The sequence below is a fragment of the Castor canadensis genome, chromosome X (genome assembly GCF_047511655.1).
Source record: "Castor canadensis chromosome X, mCasCan1.hap1v2, whole genome shotgun sequence".
Taxonomy (NCBI): domain Eukaryota; kingdom Metazoa; phylum Chordata; class Mammalia; order Rodentia; family Castoridae; genus Castor; species Castor canadensis.
The window spans coordinates 125,391,048-125,412,944 of record NC_133405.1 but is presented as its reverse complement, the minus strand read 5'-3'; the positions used below and the strand labels follow the sequence as shown (position 1 = coordinate 125,412,944).

The 21,897-nt window shown below is 37.1% G+C and overlaps 1 protein-coding gene across 8 annotated transcripts in view; it reads right to left on the bottom strand.

Annotated features, from left to right (window-relative positions):
- Nucleotides 1-21,897, bottom strand: part of Bclaf3 (BCLAF1 and THRAP3 family member 3) — a 68,940-nt gene that overhangs the window by 37,083 nt on the left and 9,960 nt on the right. For 7 of the 8 annotated variants that reach the window (XR_012444643.1, XM_074064287.1, XM_074064282.1 and 4 more), the window contains exons 2-5: nt 14,205-14,279; nt 10,152-10,721; nt 9,120-9,779; nt 1,659-1,834 (exon numbers count right to left, since the gene is read on the bottom strand). Coding sequence is in view for 7 of the 8 variants with exons in the window: in XM_074064287.1 (XP_073920388.1) it covers nt 1,659-1,834; nt 9,120-9,779; nt 10,152-10,721; nt 14,205-14,245 (1,447 nt within the window). In the remaining variant the exon portion in view is untranslated. The remainder of the gene's footprint in view (nt 1-1,658; nt 1,835-9,119; nt 9,780-10,151; nt 10,722-14,204; nt 14,280-21,897) is intronic. The other variant, XM_074064283.1, reaches the window with a different exon arrangement.

The window sequence follows — 21,897 nt, the reverse complement described above, 5'->3', positions numbered from 1 at the left end:
ATGTGATAAGCTGTCTTCCTATCTCTGCCTTCATGAAGACATTTTTTTTTTTGTGGTACTAGTATTGAACTCAGGGCATCATGCTTGCTAGGCTTGTTAGGCAAGTGCTCTACCACTTGAACCACTCCACCAGCCCTGTTTTTATTGGGTTTTTCTGAAATAGGGTCTTGTGAACTATTTGCCTTGGGCTGGCTTTGAACTGAGATCCTCTTGATCTCTGCCTTCTGAGTAGCTAGGATTTACAGGCGTCACTGGTGCCCAGCCTTCATGAAGACATTTTGATATCAGCTATGTTATAGGCTTTTAATAGGATAGACAGAAGGAGAATACATTTGATCTACCAGAATGCTACATAAGCAATTCTTTTTTTCCCAAACTTATTATTCTTGTTCTGGGATACTCTCCTGGAGTTTTCTGCAACAGTAGCTTACGTTCTGCAAATAATCATACTTCTTTTGGGTGAGAGGGGATGGTGCTGAGAGGGTGAATTGTTTCAGACAAACTGCATACTTTATTTTTTATTTATTTTTGCGGTGCCGAAGATCAAACCTAGAGCCTCACACATTCTGGGAAAGTATTTCATCACTGAACTACATGAGGGATGTAGAGAAAATTCCTCATTTTTGAAATATGTTTATGAAGATAAAACAGATTAATACAATTATGTAGGAAGAAATATAAAATTAAAAATTTGAAATTCTTGAAGACCTCCAGTTTCTAATACTCATAATTGCCTTATTTATGCAGTATTACTGGGGAAAGCTATTCTACACCACTGAATTTTCCAATTAAAGCAAACTTACCAGAAGCAAAACCAAAACAATTGAATGCAAATCTTTAAAGTATTTATTATGCAACTCTTTGATGTCATAAAGTATGCCAAAACAAACTAGGATCTTTCGTTAATCACTTAGCAGCATCTGTATACTACAAAGTCCCCAGTAATGCCCTCAGGAGGCTTAGAGAATATCACAAAATGACCTAGACTTCAAGATTGGTTGGGTTTCATATGTTTTTGTTCTTCTCTGTTAGGCTATCAGTTATTGTTTATCACTTCTCTCAGTTATGCCTGTTATGCAGCAGTCTCTCTCTCCCTTTCTAACTTATGATATTGAATAGCAGCTGAAGCACAAAGTTATTGAAAATATACATAAAGAACTAGGCTTGAATGAATGCCTGATACTCTCTCCAACAGATTTCCTAATTCGTTATTTACCTACAATGAAATATTAATTATTATTAAACTATATCACAGGTATTTACCTATAGCTCATGAAAAGTCAGTATATAGGTTCAGTATGGTGGCTCAGGCCTGTAATCCCAGCAACTTAGGAAGCAGAGATAGGAGGATAGAGATTTGAGGCCAGCCCTAGCAAAAAGTTAGTGAGATCCCATCTCAAAGAACAAGCCAGGTGTGGTGGTACACATCTGTAATCCCAGCTACGTGAGAGGCAAAGGTAGGAGGACTGAAGTCTAAGGCTAACCCAGGGCAAAAAGTGCAAGACCCTATCTGAAAAATAACTAAAACGAAAAAGGCTAGGGACATGGTGAGGCCTGGAGTTCAAATCCCAGTACCATCCCCTCCCAACCACAAAGAAAAAGAACAGTCAGTAAATTATTTTTGTGTTGCCCTTAATATATGTGTAAAATATACTAACCTTTAACTTGATGGATTATTGTTATGATTTCCTGAGCAAATTCTCGTATAGTTTTGTGTTCAGCATTCTGAGTTGAGTCAAGATGTTCAAACACTGGATGAAAGGTCTCAATTTTCCTGCCAACAGCAACCAAATCATGTGACATTTGTCTCTCTGTGAAATGGCTAGAAGCAACCCTAAAATAATTTGCAAATGTTTAACTAAATTTGAAACTATTTTTCTATGGAAAGAACTTATTTAAAATTAAGACAGTTATAAAACTAAAAGATGTTTATTTTATAATTAGGCACTAAGTTATATACTATAAAACATGTAAGTAATGAGTATGAGAAAACAGCATGGTTCTAAGTTCTTTTAAGTCAGAGATCAGTAAATATTTGCCACTTTATTAATAAAAGCTCCAAATTCTAAGTGAAAGAATTTTTACCTCCAAAAAGACAAGGCATTAAAGATATTTAAAATGCAAAAAATAATCAATTAGATTATTTTCTACTTCTAAATGGCCAATGGCAAATCAAGCAAGATTATACTATCTTGAAATACTATCACACTTTAAAAGCTGCTATCAAACATAGGAACCTCTCTGACTTCATAAAAGTCCTTATACCTCTATCAGTTATGAGAAGCTTGGAATAGTATGATAAAACTGATTCTATTAAGAAATCAATTTAATAACGAAGTTTCACTGGACTCTCAGAAAACAGTCTTAGTTGTTAGCTAACAATTATTGAGGACTTATGAACCATCAAACATGGTGACTTAAGAGTTTACTAACATCTCATTTAATCTTTACAATAGCTCTATGGGGAATGTGCAATGACACTGAGACAATAAATGTCATGGTTGTTTTGTTTTATATTCGAAAGACTGAATATTCAAAGGAACATCATTCTTCCAAGTTTCATAGTGGAAAACTACTCTAATCCCAAGAATACTGCTCTTGGTTTAAAACTACTATTAAATTCCTCATTTGGAGGCAGCTTATGTATTACAGAAAGAAATGTCTCATGATTTTATATTTATATCTCACATTGGACCCAAAGTGGTACTGATCAGCTTGCACCCATTTTTTGGGGGGGGTTGGCAGTACTGAGGTTTTATCTCAGGACTTTGCACTTGCTAGGCAGGTGCTCTACTGTTTGAGCCATGCCTCCAGCCCTTTTGTCCTCTGGTTATATTGGAGATACGGTCTCACTTTTTGCCTAGACCAGCCTGAATCGCAATCCTATTTTAAGCTTCCTGCCTTAGCTAGGATAACAGGCACACACCACCACATCCAGCTTTTTTTTTGGTTATGATGGGGGTCTCACAAACTGTTTTTTTTTTTGCCTGGGCTGGCCTGGAACCATGATCCTCCCAATCTCAGCCTCTGTCATAATTGGGATGACAGGCACATGACAACAAACCCAGCTACTAATTGAGATTCAGTCTGAAGAACTTTGTGACCCTCCTGACTTGAGTCTCCCAAATAGCTAAGATTATAGGCATGAGCCTATAATGGGTGCCTGGCTCTTGCACCCATCTTATTCCTCTGTATTTGGCTCTAAGTTCCTTTAGGCTCTTTCTAAAAATCAAGTTCATTGTCCAAAGACATGAGATTTATAACTGTTGGAGTTCTTTATGAGTATGTTACAGGCTCTGAAAATAAACCCAAAAGAGAGCCCTGAGTATGTTTTTAATAATAGCAGCACTGCTGGAATAAATACCTCATCATATAACAAAAAGCAATTGGATAGATATGTTTTGGGTTATAGGTACATACATGCACATATTTATTTACCTATTTAAGTCACTTAGCCAAATATTCAAAACTATTCTAGGGTTCTGGAAGGCCTACAGATACTATTTTAAAAATTTAACTCCTTAGCTGATTAAACTGAATTTAGTTGTCAGAACTTCTTACTGCAGATAAAACTGTTACCACATGTACATGATTTTTTAATAAATACCTAGAATTCTCCTTAAAAAAAAACTTAGCTCCTGCAGCTGGGCATGCCTGTAATCCTAGCTACTTGGGAGGCTGAAATCGGGAGGATCTCAGTTTGAAGCCAGCTCAGGCAAATAGTTCATGAGACCCCCATCTCCAAAATAACCAAAGCAAAATGTACTGAAGGCGTGGCTCAAGCGGTACCTGCTTTGCAAGCAGAAAGCCCTAAGTTCAAACCCTAGTCCCACCAAAATAAAATAATAATTTAACTCATAATAAAATGGTTGCAAGTGCCTTTTTATATCAGAGAGGAAAGGCTGCCATCTGACTTTCCACACTCCCTACTCTCAGACCAGCACAATCAGAGACAACTCACTACCAAGGCAGAATCATGGAAAAGTGATTATGCAGCAGGTTGATGCCACTGCTATGGTTTCTTGATTCATTAGGAGGACTTTCATTAAAAGGCCCATCTTTCCTCTTTCTTCCTAATTTATTCCAAGCTTCCCACTGTGTATGTGTTAACTAGCTAAGAGACACTTACTGATAAAAGCAAGAACAGTCCACATCAACCTCTCTAACAAAAAATTACAAATACGCTTTTGTTTAAAGGAGTTTAATGTTACAAAAAGCCTGTTCTATGCCAAAAAATATAGCTTTTTAAAAAACATTTTATAGGTCAAGACTAAGATATTTAAATAGAACTATAAAAATCATCTATCCACAGGGAGAAATAAGTTGGTAAGTTTGTTCTGAAGTCTTAATTTATCCCAGGAAGAAATCAGCTAATAAAGATTTCCAATTTTCACTGGGTAATTATTAAAACTTACTTATAATTTATAACAAACTAATTAGTGGCACAACTCTTGTCCCTAGTCCATGTCAACCCTCAATCCACAGGAGTGCTGTAGTATACCTTGAAGATATATTTAACTCCTGAGATTTTAGTGTTTAAACTTGTCATCAGTTAAAATTTATCTTAGAATTCCCTCACTATAACATTTTTATTTAAAATTTCTAAAATTATCATTTTTGAGAAAAATACTCTAAGCCTTTACATTTGTAAATCTAATCCTCTTGTTTTACATTTTTGCTTTTCATTATTTCTTACGACATGGATTAATAAGTTAATAACTTCAAGAAATACCCCCCAAAGCAAATAGTTAAGCTGAAAAACACCAAACGTTCTCATTTGAAATTCATTTTAAGCAGTTTTTAAAATTAAAATACAGACAAAAACCCTGAATTATAATACTATTTCTAATAATGGTACCATTAAATCTTCCAAGTCCCTTTGTTCCCTCTCCTCACTTTCCCTATTTTTTTTTCTGATGTTCTCCCTTAGTGTTGGACGTAATAACTAAGAAAACATAAAAAGTAACATCAAAACTTAATTTGCTATTGTACTTACTTAATACTCCTCAAAAAATAAAACAATGCATGGCAAAACAACAACAAAAAAAATCCAACGACAAAACCCCAAACCAACAGGTTCCCCTGTCCTTGGGAAGCTTATAACAAAAGCTATATGGCACATATAGTTTTTCTTTAATTTTTTTTGGATGAAGTCTTACTATGCTGTCTTGAACTCCTAGGCTCACATGATCCTCTTATCTCAGCCTCCTGAGTAGCTAGGACTATAGGTGCACACCACTGTGCCCACCTAAAGTTTTCCTTTCTGTTTCTTCCTACTAGTAACTAACATTTTGTATAGTACCTTACAATCCATAAAGCACTTTCCCAATTATTTGCTTCTGTCTTCCTAAGAATAAATTCAGAAACTTTGGGGTTGAGAGAAAAGGGTTACTATTCCCCTAATTTAGCAACTTATTACCTTTTTAACTGGGGCCTTGCCCGCCCCAATACCCATCTAATCCACCTCAGAGATGGCAATCCTCTAGCAGCCAAAACTAAGCTCTCCAGCCTCTCCTACTAGCTAATACAGGTTCAGCATCACTAATCAGAAAATCCAAAATCCACAATGCTCCAAAATTCGAAATGTTTTGAGTACCAAAATGATGTCACAAACAGAAAATCCACACCTGACCTTACATGGCCGGTCACAGCCAAAACATAGACACAAGCTGTGTACAGTGGCTCAAAACTACAGTCCTAACTACTTGGGAGGCAGAGATTGGGAGGATAGGAGTTCAATGGCAACCCCAGGCAAAAAGTTAGTGAGGTCCCATCTCAACTAATAAAAGCTGGATATGGGGGGACTTACCTACCATCCCAGCTACATGGGAAATGTAAATAGAAGGATCAAAGTCCAGGTTGGCCTGGGTATGTAACACCCTACCTCAAATATAACCAAAGTAAAAAGGGCTGGGGGCATGGCTCAAGTGGTAGAGCACTTGGCTAGCATGCTTGAAACCCTGAGATCAGACCCCAGTACCACCGAAAAAAAATGTACATGAGAAATATTAGGAATGGAAAAGCTTTACTTTTTTTAATGCTACGTAACAGCAAGGTAGCAGGTTTTGGCATCAAAAATATCCCTATCTACAGCTTAGTCTACTTCATAGGTGACCCTGAGGTAATTGGGTTAACTTCCTTTAATCTTAGCTATTGTTTTCCACATTGTTCCCTACCTTGCAGCATCCAGTTCCTCAGAGTGTCAGGACTTTGATGTCCTCTGGAGCCCATCACCCACCTCATCTCCTTTCAGAATGGAGAAAGACCTCATACAGGTAGGGATGTTCTCTTTGTATCTCTTCAATGGGAAATAAAGGACTAGATACAAATATGGCTGATGTACTCAGTCCACCATCAACTCTGATTGCCAATCTTTCCCATCCCAGGTGTCTTGTTTCTGCATCTCAGGAAATCAAAGGAGACTTGAGTCCATCAGCACCAACTTATTCTGCTCCTAAAACTAGTACTACCTCCTTTCCCAGACCTCCTCCTTCATTCCTCTTCCTGCTTAGTTTAGGATCAGTCTTTCACCTACTCAGCCCAACATTAAACCAGTAACTCCCCTCATGTACTTCAAGACTTCCAGATAAATGTATACAACAATTCATGTTTTGGGTACTTAACAACCTTAGTAGAAAGTTTTCAAATTGTGATTCTCCAACTCACACTCTGAAATATGCACAATTATGACTTAAATGTAACTTGTACCTCTGATAATGAAGTTTCTGACAGAGTGAATCAGTAGAAGATAGTCCTTGTTAACAGAAATACTACCTATGCAGCGAACATTCAAGTGTCTATCTACTGCTATTCTAGATACAAAGAAGAATCTAGAAAAAAAATCAATGGGTGATAGCCTTATGTTTTCAACCATACTGAAAAGTAGAAGAACAAATATCAATACTTGACCAAAGCTAAGCAAACAAATACATAAAACTAACCATCTTAGTCTTTCAAAAAAATAAATAAAAGTAGATAAGCCAGGCACTGGTGGCTCACACCTGTAATCCTAGCTACTTAGAAGGCAGCGATCAGGAGGATCATGGTTTTAAGCCAGCCCAGGCAAATAGTTTGATCCTATCTCAAAAAACCCAACAGAAAAAGGGGGATGGGGGGCAGGTGGAGTGGCTCAAGCGGTGGTAAGAACACCTGCCTCACAAGCATGAGGCCCTGAGGTCAAACCCCAGTGCTATCAAAAAAGGGGATAAACTCTAAATTTTAACCAACAAATAAACTTCTTTCTGTACTCTATGATTATTTTAATATTTTTTAGCAAAGAAAAAAATCTAATTTAAGGTTAATAGTTGAAAACATAATTCTATTGAGGGCATTAATTTACCTTTGTTTTATGGATTCTTTATCAGTCTATACATAATTACATCCAATACACAAAACTCTTCTAAAACTTATTTATCAATAATTATAATTGGAGAGAAAGTTTTGTTGACTGTGATTATCATACTGAAAAGATGCATATATTCATTTAGTTATTTAGTCTTTAGGTCTTTGAGTAGAGAGGACTTGCAGTCAGGGATCTTTATTATACAAGCCATCCTATGGGCCCTGCTCAAGTATTCAAATGTATGCTGCCAAACCTCACTGATAGATCATGAGATTTCACAAAATTACAATTTATAAATTCAAAATAAAAGTACAGCAACTTCAATTTTGGAAAGCTCATTTTTGTAACATATAAAGATCAAACTTCCGTTGTTCATATCAGATTTTCAAATTAACTGTAAAGTATCTGAATGGGATCTACTAAAATAAAGCCCTTCAAAATTGTTATTTCTAACTTAATTTAAAAGTGTTACAACTTATTAATTCTTCTTAAGCACATATAAATATACATATGTATATTTCAAAATATTTTCTGCAAGTGGAATGAATGTAAGGAAAGTATTAGGGAAGAAGACTGCTATGCCTAACTTTAAAAAAGGAACAAAAAATATTTTGTTTCAAAAAAAAAAGGACTTCAGGTTAATCTCCCTCCCCAACTCCCATTCTACCCTTTAGAGTTTGTTTTCTTGGTTTTGATTCAAATACAACTAAAAGCCAAGTGTAAATATGAGTGCACTAAATAAACATGGCCTATCACATTTTCAGTCACATACGAGTAGTGTATTAAGGTAATGAAAAGAATTAGCTGTCATATCCAAGTGCAGCACCTCATTATTTACAGAATCCAAAATGGGAGGTAATATTCATAATGTAACAAAGTATGGGAGCTTGCTGAGACTATAACCTATTGCAACAGTAGTCTGTTTAAAAAAAAAAAAGAATTAAGAGCTAAAGCAAAGCTGGGCACCAGTGGCTCATGCCTATAATCCTAGCTACTCAGGAGGCAGAGATCAGGAGGATCGCAGTTCGAAGCCAGCCCGGGCCAAAAAGAAAAGTTCACAAGACACTATCTCGGAAAAATGCTTCACAAAAATAGGGCTGGTGGAGTGGCTCAAGGCGAAGGCCCTGAGTTCAAGCCCGAATACCACCAAAAAAAAAAAAAAAAAGAACTAAAGCAAATGTATTATGAATAAGTGTCTTGCCAGAATATAGCCTAATTTCCTCTACCTGGAAGAATGTATTCAGTTAAGTCCAGTCATTTTGAGATAGCAACAGGGAGCCACCATAAGTCACCTGCCTCCTGGAGTCACAAGGGGACACATGATTTGAGCCCCAATCACACTGACATGGACAAGCTACTTCATCTCCAGGGTCTCAGTTTCATCTTCTACCAAATTAGGACCTGCTCAAAAACCCTATGAATGTCAGGCAACAGGGGACACAGACTCTGAGAAACTGCAAATAGGTCTTGAACTCCACACAGATGTTCCCTGAATAAGGAAAAACTAACAGCATAAAAACAGATGAGTTCCTGAAGAGAAACAACTCCATTGAATGTCCTGCACTAAAGAAGCATCTTGATATACCATGTGGAAACAAGCAGACAAGAAGTTATACTAATTTCAGGATTCATCCTCATTACTAGTATTTTGGGGAAAATCCAGGTGATTCTTCCACCCCTCAATGGACTCTATAAATAACACTACAAATTCCATTTCCAAAGTTAAAATAAAGGTGGCAGAAACATTATTAACCATCATAAAGAAAAAAACAAGTACCTGAATGTGTCTGTTTCCTTCATATCTATTTTAATTGTAAGCAATTTCTTCTTAAGATCAACAAATGAGGGTTTCACATCAGAAGGTTTTTGACTTGTACCAAGTTGGTTACCAGCAAAGTTGCTCTCTTTTCTGCAATCCTCTCCTTTCTTTATGTTTTTCTTCTGTTTGTCATTATAGGGCTTCAAATCAAATTCATTTTTATTTAAATTAGCATAAGCATCATAGTCTTTCTTAGATGGCTTAAAAGGTTCTTTGACTTGTTCATCTTCAGTTTCTCTCCCTCTTCCAGCATTAAAACAGTCAGACTCTCTATTTACAGAGCCTTTTTGAGAACTGTATTTTCTATCTTCTTCTTTTGAGTACTTCTGGATTCTTCCATCAGAAAAGTCTTGATCACTATCTGAAAGCTTATGATGTCTGTGGCGATAATCGAAGGATACTTTGGTTGCTGAACTGGTCTCTGGGTATTCCCTCTCAGCATATCGGTGAGTTTGAAGTCCAAAGTTCCACTGATCTGTCTTCTCTTGGTAAGGTGGAAGAGAATGCTCGGGCTTCCATTTTGGGATCCTGGCAGGCTCTCTGTTTTCATACCTCACCACATCGTTAGGTCTTTTTGATGTGTGTCCATATTTTCTGAAATCACGCTCCTCAGGATACCTGTGTTGACATAAAGCAGTTTACACTTGCTACAGAGAAGAAAGTGAGAATTTATATGTGTAGAATGTTGCACAGCATGGCTTTAAATTTAGAGTGCAGTGGCAAGATAACCTACAATCCCTCAAGACAATTCATAGAGCCACAAGGTAGCTAAAGAAAAAAAATGCCATCTTTTTAAAATATTCTAGCCATCAACATGATTTATTCTAAAAAGAAATATTTCACTACTACCAGTAGACCATAACTAAATTAAAATGCTTTTAATTTTTTGAGACAAAAGCTTTTCAAGGTGGTATCTTCAACCATAAAGTAAACAGACTTTTTCACTTGAGGCTTTATACCAAATTACCCAGGTTTAATGTTTTCCTATACCTCTTCTGAAAAGAGCTCCTTGTGTCAAAGTCTTCTGAGCCTCTTCTAGGTGACTGAGAATATCTTTCTTCTTGTATCCTCTGGTGTCTCAACTCATCTTCATGCCACTTTTCTTCAAATCTGAAGGAATCTGCTACTGACCTCTCAGGTGGTTTCCCTCCTCGCCCACTTCCCCTAACTCTGTGATCATCAGGAACATACCCTCCTTGCATTTTGTGGGGATAACAATTTCTCTCATGATCTATGTAGGGCACACTCTCTGAGTATGTGGGCATGTACTGAGATCTTCTGTTACCATCCCCTCTTCCAGGTGAATATACTCGGTGAGGCTTATATGTGTAAAAATTTTCTAAAGAGTTTCTTATGTTTGGGGAAGGTGATCTATGTTCATAAGATCGATAATACAGATTTCCACGAGGGAGAATCCTTGGTTTACTCTGTTCATGTTTCTCATTGTCCATTCTCCAAGCAATGGGTCTTTTCAGATCTTTTCTATAGTCACAGTCATAATGCTCATGAGAATTTCTTTGATTGTAGTATTCAAAATTTCTAGGTAGTGGTGATAAAGACCTATGTAAACAAACATGGAAAAATTTAGTCCATTTTAAAACAATACACTAAGTTTGTCTTAATATGACCTATGTAGAACATTTGCATTTCGTAGAATCTCACTGTTTCTCCCACTCAAACTAAATTAATCAAGTTGCTATATGTGGATTTCAAATTGTACATTTGGGGTCTGATTTTGGTATTGTCCTATGCAACAATCATACTCCTTCCTTTTCAATGGATGTATTCCATATGCATAACAAATTGAACAGAATATACCTGTCCTGTAAGAGGAGAACTAACTTAGGTATACAGTAGGATCTATTCAGGAAGACTACTGATAGCAAAGTTCTGGCAAAAGGGTATGCAGTAACTTCAATGGGCCAATGAACAAAAGCTTACATCAGGCTCAATAGCCAAGTAAGAAACAAGCACAAAAAAAAAAAAAAGAAAAAAAAGAGAAAAAAATAAACCGAAAAAAAAGAAGAGAAACAAAACAAACAAAAAAAACAATTTTAAAAAACCCAAAAAACAAAACAACAACAACAAAAAGAAACAAGCAGAAGGAGATTAACACAAATAAGCATGTAGAAGAATGTCAGGAAAACTGAATATGACCTCTGAAATTAAATTAGATTCTAAGATTCAGTGATGCTACAATGTAAATCAGACCCAAGACTACTTCCATAGTTTCTCCAATTGACTGTCTATTCTTTTCCCTAAGGCTGTATCAAGGAATAATAAACATATATGTAATAGGTAGCAGGGGGAGGGGAGAAAGTTATAAGACTTGAATCTTATGCCCAGTTCCTCCATAAATACTTCTAGCACAGGTAAGTTGTTTTTCTTTCCCATATCTCCTATCTTGCATATCAACTGAATGATGTGTTGTTTAAATAGAGCTTGTAACTGGTGAAACTATGCTTTAATGCAGCCGTAAAGCTCTCTAGTGACAGCACATGCCTTCTCTATCTACCTTCTCTGGTGGTACGTTAGCACTGCCAACATGGAACCTTGTATTCCTACTGTGGAGAAAGGCTCCTATATCAAGGGAAACTATTCTGGGTTGCCTGACTTTAAAGATAAAAGAGAGGAGTGCCACTATCTAGAACACAATAAAGTTTAGTTTTACACCTGAGGACCTTTCTCACATCTGACTAGTCCAATTCCTCAGTCTCTTCCCTGAGGGTTAATGTCTTCTAATCAATAAGGAAGCTATCCTTGCAGTTCTTCTTTTATCACCCCCTCTCAGAAGTTGCCATGGAGTTAGTAGCAAATCTGTGTTTTCCATACAAGAAAGGAGACAGATCTATCTTCCTCAGATACCTACTGGGACATATATTCTATACCTGGCAATACTGCCTCTTGGAATCACCAAGCTAGACATACTAGTAAGCATTATTTAGCTGAAGCAGAAACTCTGTCATCCACAAAGTACATTGTATGCATGTATGGAATATCACAATGAAACCCCTTTCTACAATTAATTTACACTAATAAAAAATAAAAAAGAGGGCTGGTGGAGTGGCTCAAGTGGTGGAGTACTGGTGGAGCAAGTGTGAAGCCCTGAGTTCAAACTCCAGTACCACAAAAACAACCCAAAAAATAAAAAAGAAATTCTGCCATCCAGCTGGCTACACCTTATCACAGAAAAAGAAGCAACTAGAGCCTCTGAGGACTTCCTGGAACAATTCATCTCTTTCACTACTAAGGAAAAAAGCTGACAATTAGAGGCAAAGGTCTCCCAGACTGGATGAAATATTTGAGGTCTAACTTTAATCCTTATCTCACATTAAAAACTCTTTTGATATTATATTTTATAGAATAAGTTTTATTGTATAGCAACCATTTCTTCTAGAGGAAGTTTCTGGAATGGTTGCTATCATTTCAGTTCTCCTAAAGAGACGAAAAAGATGGAAGGAGTCTGTTGGGAGACAATTCTCCACAGCCTCTTGAGTTCTACATGTCTTGTGAATGGAGGCACTGACAGCTTTTGTTCCAAGGCAAACAGCCTCTATCTCCTCAAGGATAGAGGACTGATTTGTTTGCTGCCAAAGGATAATAAGATAATGTCTCCTCCAATGTAAAGGTGCAACTCTTCATGGGGAACTCAGGTTCCTCAGTTGTGTCATAACATAACCCCACTGCTTTGTATCATCCACCCGGCCAGACCAGTCACTGAGCAATGATGACCCTCTGGGGACCTAGAGAACAGGGAGAATACAGGAATATGAAGCTCTAGTGCTATATTATGGTAAATGAAGGCCTTTGTCTCTGACCTAGGAATGCCTTGTAGCAGGCTAATGTGTTAGCTAGCAAGCAAGGTAAAATATCAGACCTTTTATAGTTCTTGACAAAGAAACCTGAGAAGGAATCTAGAAATCAGACCCTAAAGCTTGACAGGGTCCCTTGTGCCCTTCACCAGAGCCTAATACCAAAGAATGAAACAAAATGGCTTCTGAGATACCGTCAATGTTAAAATCATTTGCTTGTTTATATTCCCTTTTCTTTCTGAAGCTCCTTCTCCATTACAACTTGGTCTTGTGAATTATAAAATGAAAATGACTGAAGAACTTATTGATTAGCCACTGCACTATCGGAATGAATAAGCACAGTGGCCAAGTTATATTAACAAGAAAATCTTGTTCTGCCTTTTGTGTATATAATTACGGTCTTTTTTTTTTCAGTCCTAAAAGATACTAGTGGCATTTACACCTCTGTAGCTTTGTTCCTGTTCTCTTCTCCACTGTAACCAGAACACTTTCTTCACTCTTTCTGACTTTAGAAATTCTAATTTCTTAAATGTGCAGTGAAAATTTTCATTTCTTCTTTGAAGACTTTCTTAGTATCCTCTTTTCCTCTCCACAAAGCAGAATTATTCCCTCCCAAGAATGCTTTGTCCCAAAGCATGTATCATAGTTGGCTATTGGGTCAATCTCCCCAGCTAATCCGTGTGCTTGCTGAGACCACAGAAGATGGTATGTTTCCCTTTGTAGCTCCAGAACCTGGCTGTAGCACATGTATGATAAAGTGGTTGGACTGTTCCAATCTAATCATATATACTATCGATAGTACCTACCAGAAAAAAATGGAGAGTTGAACTACAATTGAGCTACTCAAAGCTATTATTCTGCAATGAAGAAGAAATACAAAACTCATTTTCTCTCTTAAATTCTTTAAGTATATTATGAAAAAACAAAATGAAATACGAGTTCTAAACCTCGTACTAAAAAAAAAACTCTCAAAGATGTTTCTACTCCCCCTTGCTAGGGTCACTGTGTTTCTTTTTATCATAAATTATTTTTAGCTGCCAGCTATGAAAAAGTAAAGCATCAGCTCCTGGAATCTAGAAATACTACCTTTAGCATGATAAAGCACTTAACAGTGAATAACCAAATACCATGAGCTTATTATAAGAGAATTTTTACCAGAAATGGTGAAGTTCAAAGTCATAGCACATCCCAAATCCTAGTTTACTCCTCTGCTAAGCTAAGAACTGCTCACCTGTGCTTCCACCTAGGAGATCTAGATCGTGACCGGGCCATCCTTTGGCACGTGCACCACTATCCACTTTTTATTCTGTAAAGAAACACAATATTAGCAAATTTATAGAAAGAACGTACAATGTGCTCTAAACTATGGTGAATGACAGCCAAAGAACGTAACTTAACTTCCTCTGTGCCTCTGTCTCCCAATCTGTAAACTGGGGATGTTAATAATTGCATCTATCTTACTAAAATGTTATCAGGATAAAATGAATTAAATCAGAGATCAGAAAATACTTTCTGTACAGGGCCACATGGTAACTATTTTAGGTTTTCCAGGCCATATAAGGTTTTTGTCAAATCTGTCCCTTCTGTTTTGTTTAAAAAATAACTCCCTTAAAATGTAAAGGGCTAGAGGTATGGTTTAAGTGGCAGATCAACTGTCTAGCAAGGTGGGGTGACTCAGCCTGTAATAATACTAGCTACTTGGGAGGTGGAGACCAGGAGGATTACAGTTTGAGTCCAGCTAGGCAAAAAGTCAGGGAAAACCCCGCCTCAAACAATAAAAGCTGGATGTGGTGGTATTTTCCTGTCATCCCACTAGGCGGGAAATATAAACAGACCAGAGGATCACAGTTCATGTCAGTCTGTGTATAAATAAGGCTCTAATTGAAAAATACCTAAAGCAGCTGGTGCTGGTGGCTCACGCCTGTAATCCTAGCTACTCATGGGTCAGAGATAGGAGGATCTCAGTTGAAGGCTAGCCTAAGCAAATAGTTCATGAGACCCTATCTTGAAAAAACCCAGCACAAAAAAGGGCTGGTAGAGTGACTCAAGGTGTAGGCCCTAAGTTCAAACCCCAGTACCACAAAAAAAAAGGAAAAATACCTAAAGCAAAGAGGGCAAGAGGAGTGGCTGAAGTGTAAAGTGCCTGCCTAATAAGGGTAAAATCCTAGTTAAAACCCCAGTACTGTCAAAAAAAAATGTAAAAACATGATTAGACCACTTTGAGATGTGATCTAAGTATGAAAAAACACGTAAGATTTTTAAAGTTTGGTACCAAAAAAGAATGTAAAATATTCTTCTATGAATATATTTTTAAGATTGATTTCATGTTAAAATAATTGTTGTGGGTACATTGGATTAAATATATTATATTTTCAAAAATTAGCCTAAAAATAAAAATTTTAAATCATTTTAGCTCAAGGGCCATAGAAAGATAGACCTGACAGGCCAAATGCACTATAGTTTGGTAACTCCTGAATTAAATCATAAAAAAACTTTGTAGTGTCTGGCACACAGCCAATTGCTAAGTAAGTATGCCAAAAAGAGGAAAAAATTGCCCAGAATTACTCTATCTCAATACAGTCATTACTACTCTCCCATCTTTTGCCACATACATCAATATTTCATGTCATCAGTGTCAAAATGTTTAGGAAAACATGATGGTATATCCTATTTTTTAAATTGCTTGATTATAAGAACTATAATTCCTAAGATTTTTTTTTTCTGGTGCTGAGGATTAAGCCCAGGGTCTCAAGCATGCTAGGCAAATGTTTTGCCATTGAATCCTATCCCTAACTCATATTTGAGAACTTACAGACTTTTAGCCAGTTTTCTATCTTCATGGATAATAAAAAGATGAATGGAAAAAAAAAGAATTATAATTCCTGTCAGGCACTAGGGGCTCACAACTGTAATCCTAGCTACTCAGGAGGCAGAGATCAGGAGGACTGGGGTTCGAAGCTAGCCCAGGCAAATAATTTGTGAGACCTTATCTTGAAAAATGCCTTCATAAAAAAGGACTGGTAGAATAGCTCAAGGTGTAGGCTTTGAGCTCAAACCCCAGAACCACCAAAACTTATAATTCCTAATTGTAATACTCAATTGCTGCCTAACTTTCCATCAGACTTTACAAAAGTTACAAACAGTATCAGACATTTAGTTTGTTTCCGATTTTTTACTAAAACAAATAATATCACATATATTTTTTATGGGAACTGAACCCAGGGCCTCATGCATGCAAAGCATATGCTCTACCACTGAGTAATACCACTAAACCAATTAAAATTTAAAAGATACTTCTAAACTTGACTTTTCAAGTATTCTTCAGTCTTGAAAAGAAACTGATACCTTCAGGAACTGAATTTTTAAAATATATAATTAGGGTATAATCTTCTGTTATTTACATCTTAATAGTCCTTCTCAGTTCTGATACTATAATTAAATAGTCTCCAATTTACTGGTTCCAAACCCCTGGTGGCTTTTCAAAATTGTTGCCATGGGTCTATGAATAATCATACAACCATCATGCATAGACTACAGAATGAATATGTTTAATATATTATATGCTTCTATATTATAAACTTCTGAAGATACTATAGTGATTATTAAAATATAAAATGCTGGAAAAAGCTTTCTTATTACTATGTAGTTTTTCCATTGATACAAAAAGTACAACTGTCATCATACAGATATTAGTTAAAATGGGAGTGGCTGCTGTAAACAGAAGATACTGCTGATGATGATGAAAAAGCAAAATTTTCTGGAAGGTAAAAAGAACTATTTCATTATTTAAATAAAACAATTTATTGAGATATAATTCACATGACATAAAATGAACCCATTTAAAATGTACAGTTCAGTATATCCACATGAATATATAACCATCACCACAGTCTAATCTCAAAACATTTTAATCCCCCAAAGAAACCCTATTAGCAGTTCCTCTCCACTCCTCCACTTAGCCCCTGGTAACCACTAATCTACTTTCCATTTCTATAGAGTTGTCCATTCTGGATATTTCATGTAAGTCAAAACATAATATTGTGGTCTTTTGTGAATGGCTTCTTTTACTTAGCATGATGCTTCCAAGGTTTATCCAAGTTATAGCATGTGTCACTACCTCATTTCTTTTTATCGTCGTCTAATATCCACTGTGTAGGTACACCACTTTTGTTCATTTATTTATCTCTTGATGAATACTTGGGGTGTTTCTACCATTTCACTATTATGAATAATGCTCCTATAAATACTCATGTATAAGATTTTCTGTGGACATATGTTCTTATTTCTCTTGGGTATATATCTAAAAGTAGAATTGTTTGATCATATGGTAACTTTATATTTAACCTAGGGGAAATGCCAACCTTTTCCAAAGAAGCTGTGCCATTTTACATTCTTACCAGCAGTGTATGAGGGTTCCAATTTTCTACATCCTCACCAACATTTGTTATTACCTGTCTTTTTTATTATAACCATCCATGTTAATTCACTTTTTATCACTGTAAGAAAATACCTGAGATAATTAACTTAGAAAAAGTTCATTTTGGCTCATAGTCTTGGAGGTTCCAGTCCAAGATTATGCAGACCCATTGCTTTGGGCTTCTGGTGGGCATGCTGGATGGCAATGAAGGAGCAAACTGCTCACCTCATGGTGACAAAGCAAAAGAGAGAGAGGAAAAGGACAGGGCTTACCTCCCAATGACCTAAGCCCCTCTCAATAGGCACCACCTCCAAAAGGTTCTACTACCTCCCAATAGTATCACCCTACATACCAATGTGATGTGGTATCTCATTGTGGTTTTGATTTGCATTTCTGTAGTGATTAATGGAGGGTAACCTTGAAACATATAAGAAATTATGAAAACAATCATACCTCCCTTCCTTTAATCTAGTAATTTCAGATAAATGTATTATTTTAAGAAAATAACATAAAGGAGGAAAAAAAGCAGCTATGTACATACTAAGATGTTTATTAATAGCTTTGTTTATGATTTAATACATTTTTTGGTGGTACTGAGGTTTGAACTCAGGGCCTCACACTTGCTAGGCTGTTACTCTACCACTTGAGCCACTCCGCCAGCCCTAACAGCTAGCTTTGCTTATAATAGAAAAGGGAAAAAAACAGCCAAACTGGTTGTAACTTAAATGCCCTACAATCAGCAAAAGATTAAACAAGCCAGCCACCAGTGGCTCATGCCTGTAATTCTAGCTACTTGGGAGGCTGAGATTGGGAAGGCCGCAGTTTGAGGCAAATAGTTTGTGAGACCCAATCTCCAAAATATTCAGAGCAAAATGGACTGGAGGACTGGCTCAAGTGGTAGAGCACCTGCTTTGCAGGCACAAAGACCTGAGTTTAAATCTCAGTCCCACCAAAAACAAAAAAGATTAAACAAATGTATAAAATATATACATCTAGTTGCTTTCTATCTTTTTCCTATCCTATGTGTCTCTTTTCCTCCACACATCCTACTAGTCCATCGCATCAAACTACTTGCTTTCCCTGATCAGTAAGTGGTGTTCCTACTATACAGATGGCCTTATCTCAGTCTATCTGACAAATTCCTGTTCTTTAGGGACTGTTTGATCATTATCTCCTCTGGGATTCTTCCCCTGACTTTCTTTTTGTCCCCTGTATTTCTTCTTGGGAATTCTGGGTTTGTTTTTCAGTTATTTCATCACATTGTATTCATTTATATAAGTGTATTTCTTTCAATAGGCAAAGGATTCAAAATAGCATATCACAGAACATGAAACTCAAATAACCTATGAATGCATGAAATGTTCAACATCATTAGTAACTGAGAAATGTAAATTAAAATCTAGCTGTTTCACATCCATCAGATTGACAAAAAAATTTAAGTTGTATATTTTGGAGTGTTAGCAAGGATATAGAACAATAGGAACTCTCATATACTGCTAGGTGACTATATACAAGTATAACCAGTTTGGAAGAAGTTTGGTAGTATCCAATAAATTTGAACATGGCCACATCCCACAGCTCAGCAATGCACACAGAAATATACCTTAGAGTAAGTGGTTCTCAAACTTTAGTGTGCATTAAAATTATGTGGAAGGTTAGCTGGTTAAAACACAGATTTATGGCCCCTACCAAGTTCCAAGATGATGTGGACAACATAAACTTTTTTTTCTTTTTGGCAGTACTGGGGTTTGAACTCAGGGACTCGTGCTTGCTAGGCAAGTCCTCTACCATTTGAGCCACACCCCCAGCCCTAGTTCCCAAGTAATGTGGATGCTGCTGGTTCAGGAACCATAGAACTACTAGGTAGAGTGGGTTGGGGGAGGGATAGAATTCACTTGGGAGAAAATGTTTACAAGTGAGATGTACTGCATGTGATAAAAAATGAATTCCTAAAAATATTTTCTTTTGACTAATATTAAGATTAGCCAGTACTTTTTGTTTCCTGCTGATGTGCACTAAGCAATTACTAAGTTAACTCTTTTGAAAAATAGCTTTATTGAGATATAATTTCCTGGCTTAAAGTGTGCAATTCAATGGTTTTTAGCATTTTTGCAGAGTTGTACAACTATTTCCATAATATCTAATCTAATTTTAGATCATTTACACATGAGCTAGAAACAAAAAGTACTGATTCAGGAGCTTAATGGATAAGAAAGGAGGGTTAATTCAAAAGTACAGTCTGAACTAAGAATGGTTTTTGAATTTTTAAAAGGAAGAGGAGGAGGAGGAAGAAAGGAGAAGGAAAACAGTGGGGGAGGGAGCAGCAGCAGCAGTGATTTTATTTAGCCCAAAAGTATAAATTATTTACTATCTGACCCTTTGCAAAAAAAAGTTTGCTGGCCCCTGATTTCAACTAACTTTCTTGTTATTAGCCAAATTAATCAAAGAGACCAGAGTTTTAAGAGAGATGGAAAGAAAACATTAAACCAGTAGGGTTTGTGACAGGAGATGTCAGTAACAGAAGATAAATTCTATTATATTGCTACTTGTGAGTGAACAGTAAAGGACCAGGAGCAGCGAGTGAATCTACCTGCCCTTGAACATAAAAAGGTGATGCCTAGACAGCAGGGTCATCCACTCCCAGGAGGATGCTGAAGAGGATGCTGGTGCTGGAAAACACCAACCTTACCAGGACAGCACTGGATACATACCTTCACCCAGCTGAAGGACTGAACTCCAGCAACTCCCTTTCTCCTACAACATCTCTCTCCCTTCTCCATTACAGCCTTCCCATCATCATATAACTTTGCATAATTCCCCTCTCTCTGGAACCATATCCCCCTGGGGCTACCACCTGACAAGCAAATTATTCAAAAGGGCTGCTTATATGCCACCGTCATTAACTCCAATTTTTCCTCCTTCCGTTTCTGGTAGACCCTTTACCAACCTGGCTTTCTACCACCACCCCTGCCACTGCACCATGCTCCTCTAGCCAAGATACTAATGAAATTTATGTTGTCAAATTCAATAGTGAATTCCCCCTTCCCCTCTTCATCCTCCTCCCAGTGGCATTTGATACACTTTCCTCCTGGAAACACTGTCTTCATTTGTATTCCAGAATACTACACTTTATTGGTATAGTATTCCATAAGAATTCCTCGTCTCTTTTGCCAATTCTACCTTATCTCCCTCTCTCATCACCCTGACTCTTTATAGTGAACCCAAGTTTCTTGTAGTGACTTCAAGTCCTTGTACTTCTCACTGCCTGCACTTTCATTCTGTCTAATGGCTTTAAAATACTCTCTATAAACTACCAACCTCCAAATTTGTATCTCTAGTCCTCATCTATTCTCTATACTCAAGTCTTGAATATACAACAGCCTACTGGATCCTATAAACACATCCAAGCACAAACTCCTAACCTCCTTCCAAAATCTGCTCCTCCTATACTCTGTACCATCTCAGTAAATGGTGGCGCCATCCTTCTGGTTTTCAACAAAGAGGAATCACAAATGTCCAATAAATATGAAAAGATACTTGACCCTACTAATAATTTAGGAAATAAAATTAGAATAATAAGATACTACTTTATTCTCATGAGATTTGCAAAAAAATTAAAGTTGGTTGGTTCCTATGACAAGAAAATGGAAAAAGAATTTCTCACCTGTGGAAAATTCCTCTCCAAAAAACCATGAAGCAGAAGACTGTAAGTTTGTAGTCAAAACGGAATTAAATACTGTACATTAAAAACCATTTAAGACAACCTTGGGCCAGGTGCAGGTGGCTCATGCCTATAATTCTAGCTACTCAGGAGGCACAGATCGGGGGATCATGGTTTGAAGCCAGCCCAGGCAAATAGTCCGTGAAATTCTATCTCCAAAATACCCAACACGCAAAAGAGTTGGCAGAGTGGCTCAGGTGGTAGAGCTCCACCTAGCAAGATTGAGGCCCTGAGGTCAAACTCCAGTATCACCCAAAACAAAAACAACCTTGGAGCTGGAGGTGTGGCTTAAGTGGAAGAGCACCTTCCTAGCAAGTGCAAAGCCCTGAGTTCTAACCCCAGTTCTGCCAAAAAAAAAAAACAAACCCAAAAAACCTTGAAGACATAGACCAAGCCTGGCATGGTAGTTCACACCTATAGTCTCAGCACTCTGGAGGCTGAGGTGGAAATATCACTTGAGCCCAGGAGTTCACAACCAGCCTGGTCAACGATAGACATAATGAGACCCCATCTCAAAAAAATGAAACAAAAGCTGGTACGGATGCCTCAGACCTATAATCCCAATGACTTGGGAGGCAGAGGTAGGATTACAAGTTTGAGACCAGCCTAGGCAAAGTCAGCAAGATCCAATCTCAAAACTGAAATAAAATCAAAAGTACTGGGGTATAGCTCAAGTGGCGGAAGTCCCTAGTATTAGAAAAAAAGAGGGAAAGGAGGGAAGGAGGGGGGAAAGAAGGAAGGAAGGAAGGAGGAAAATCAAATAAAGGAAGGCAAAAGTTAATTGAA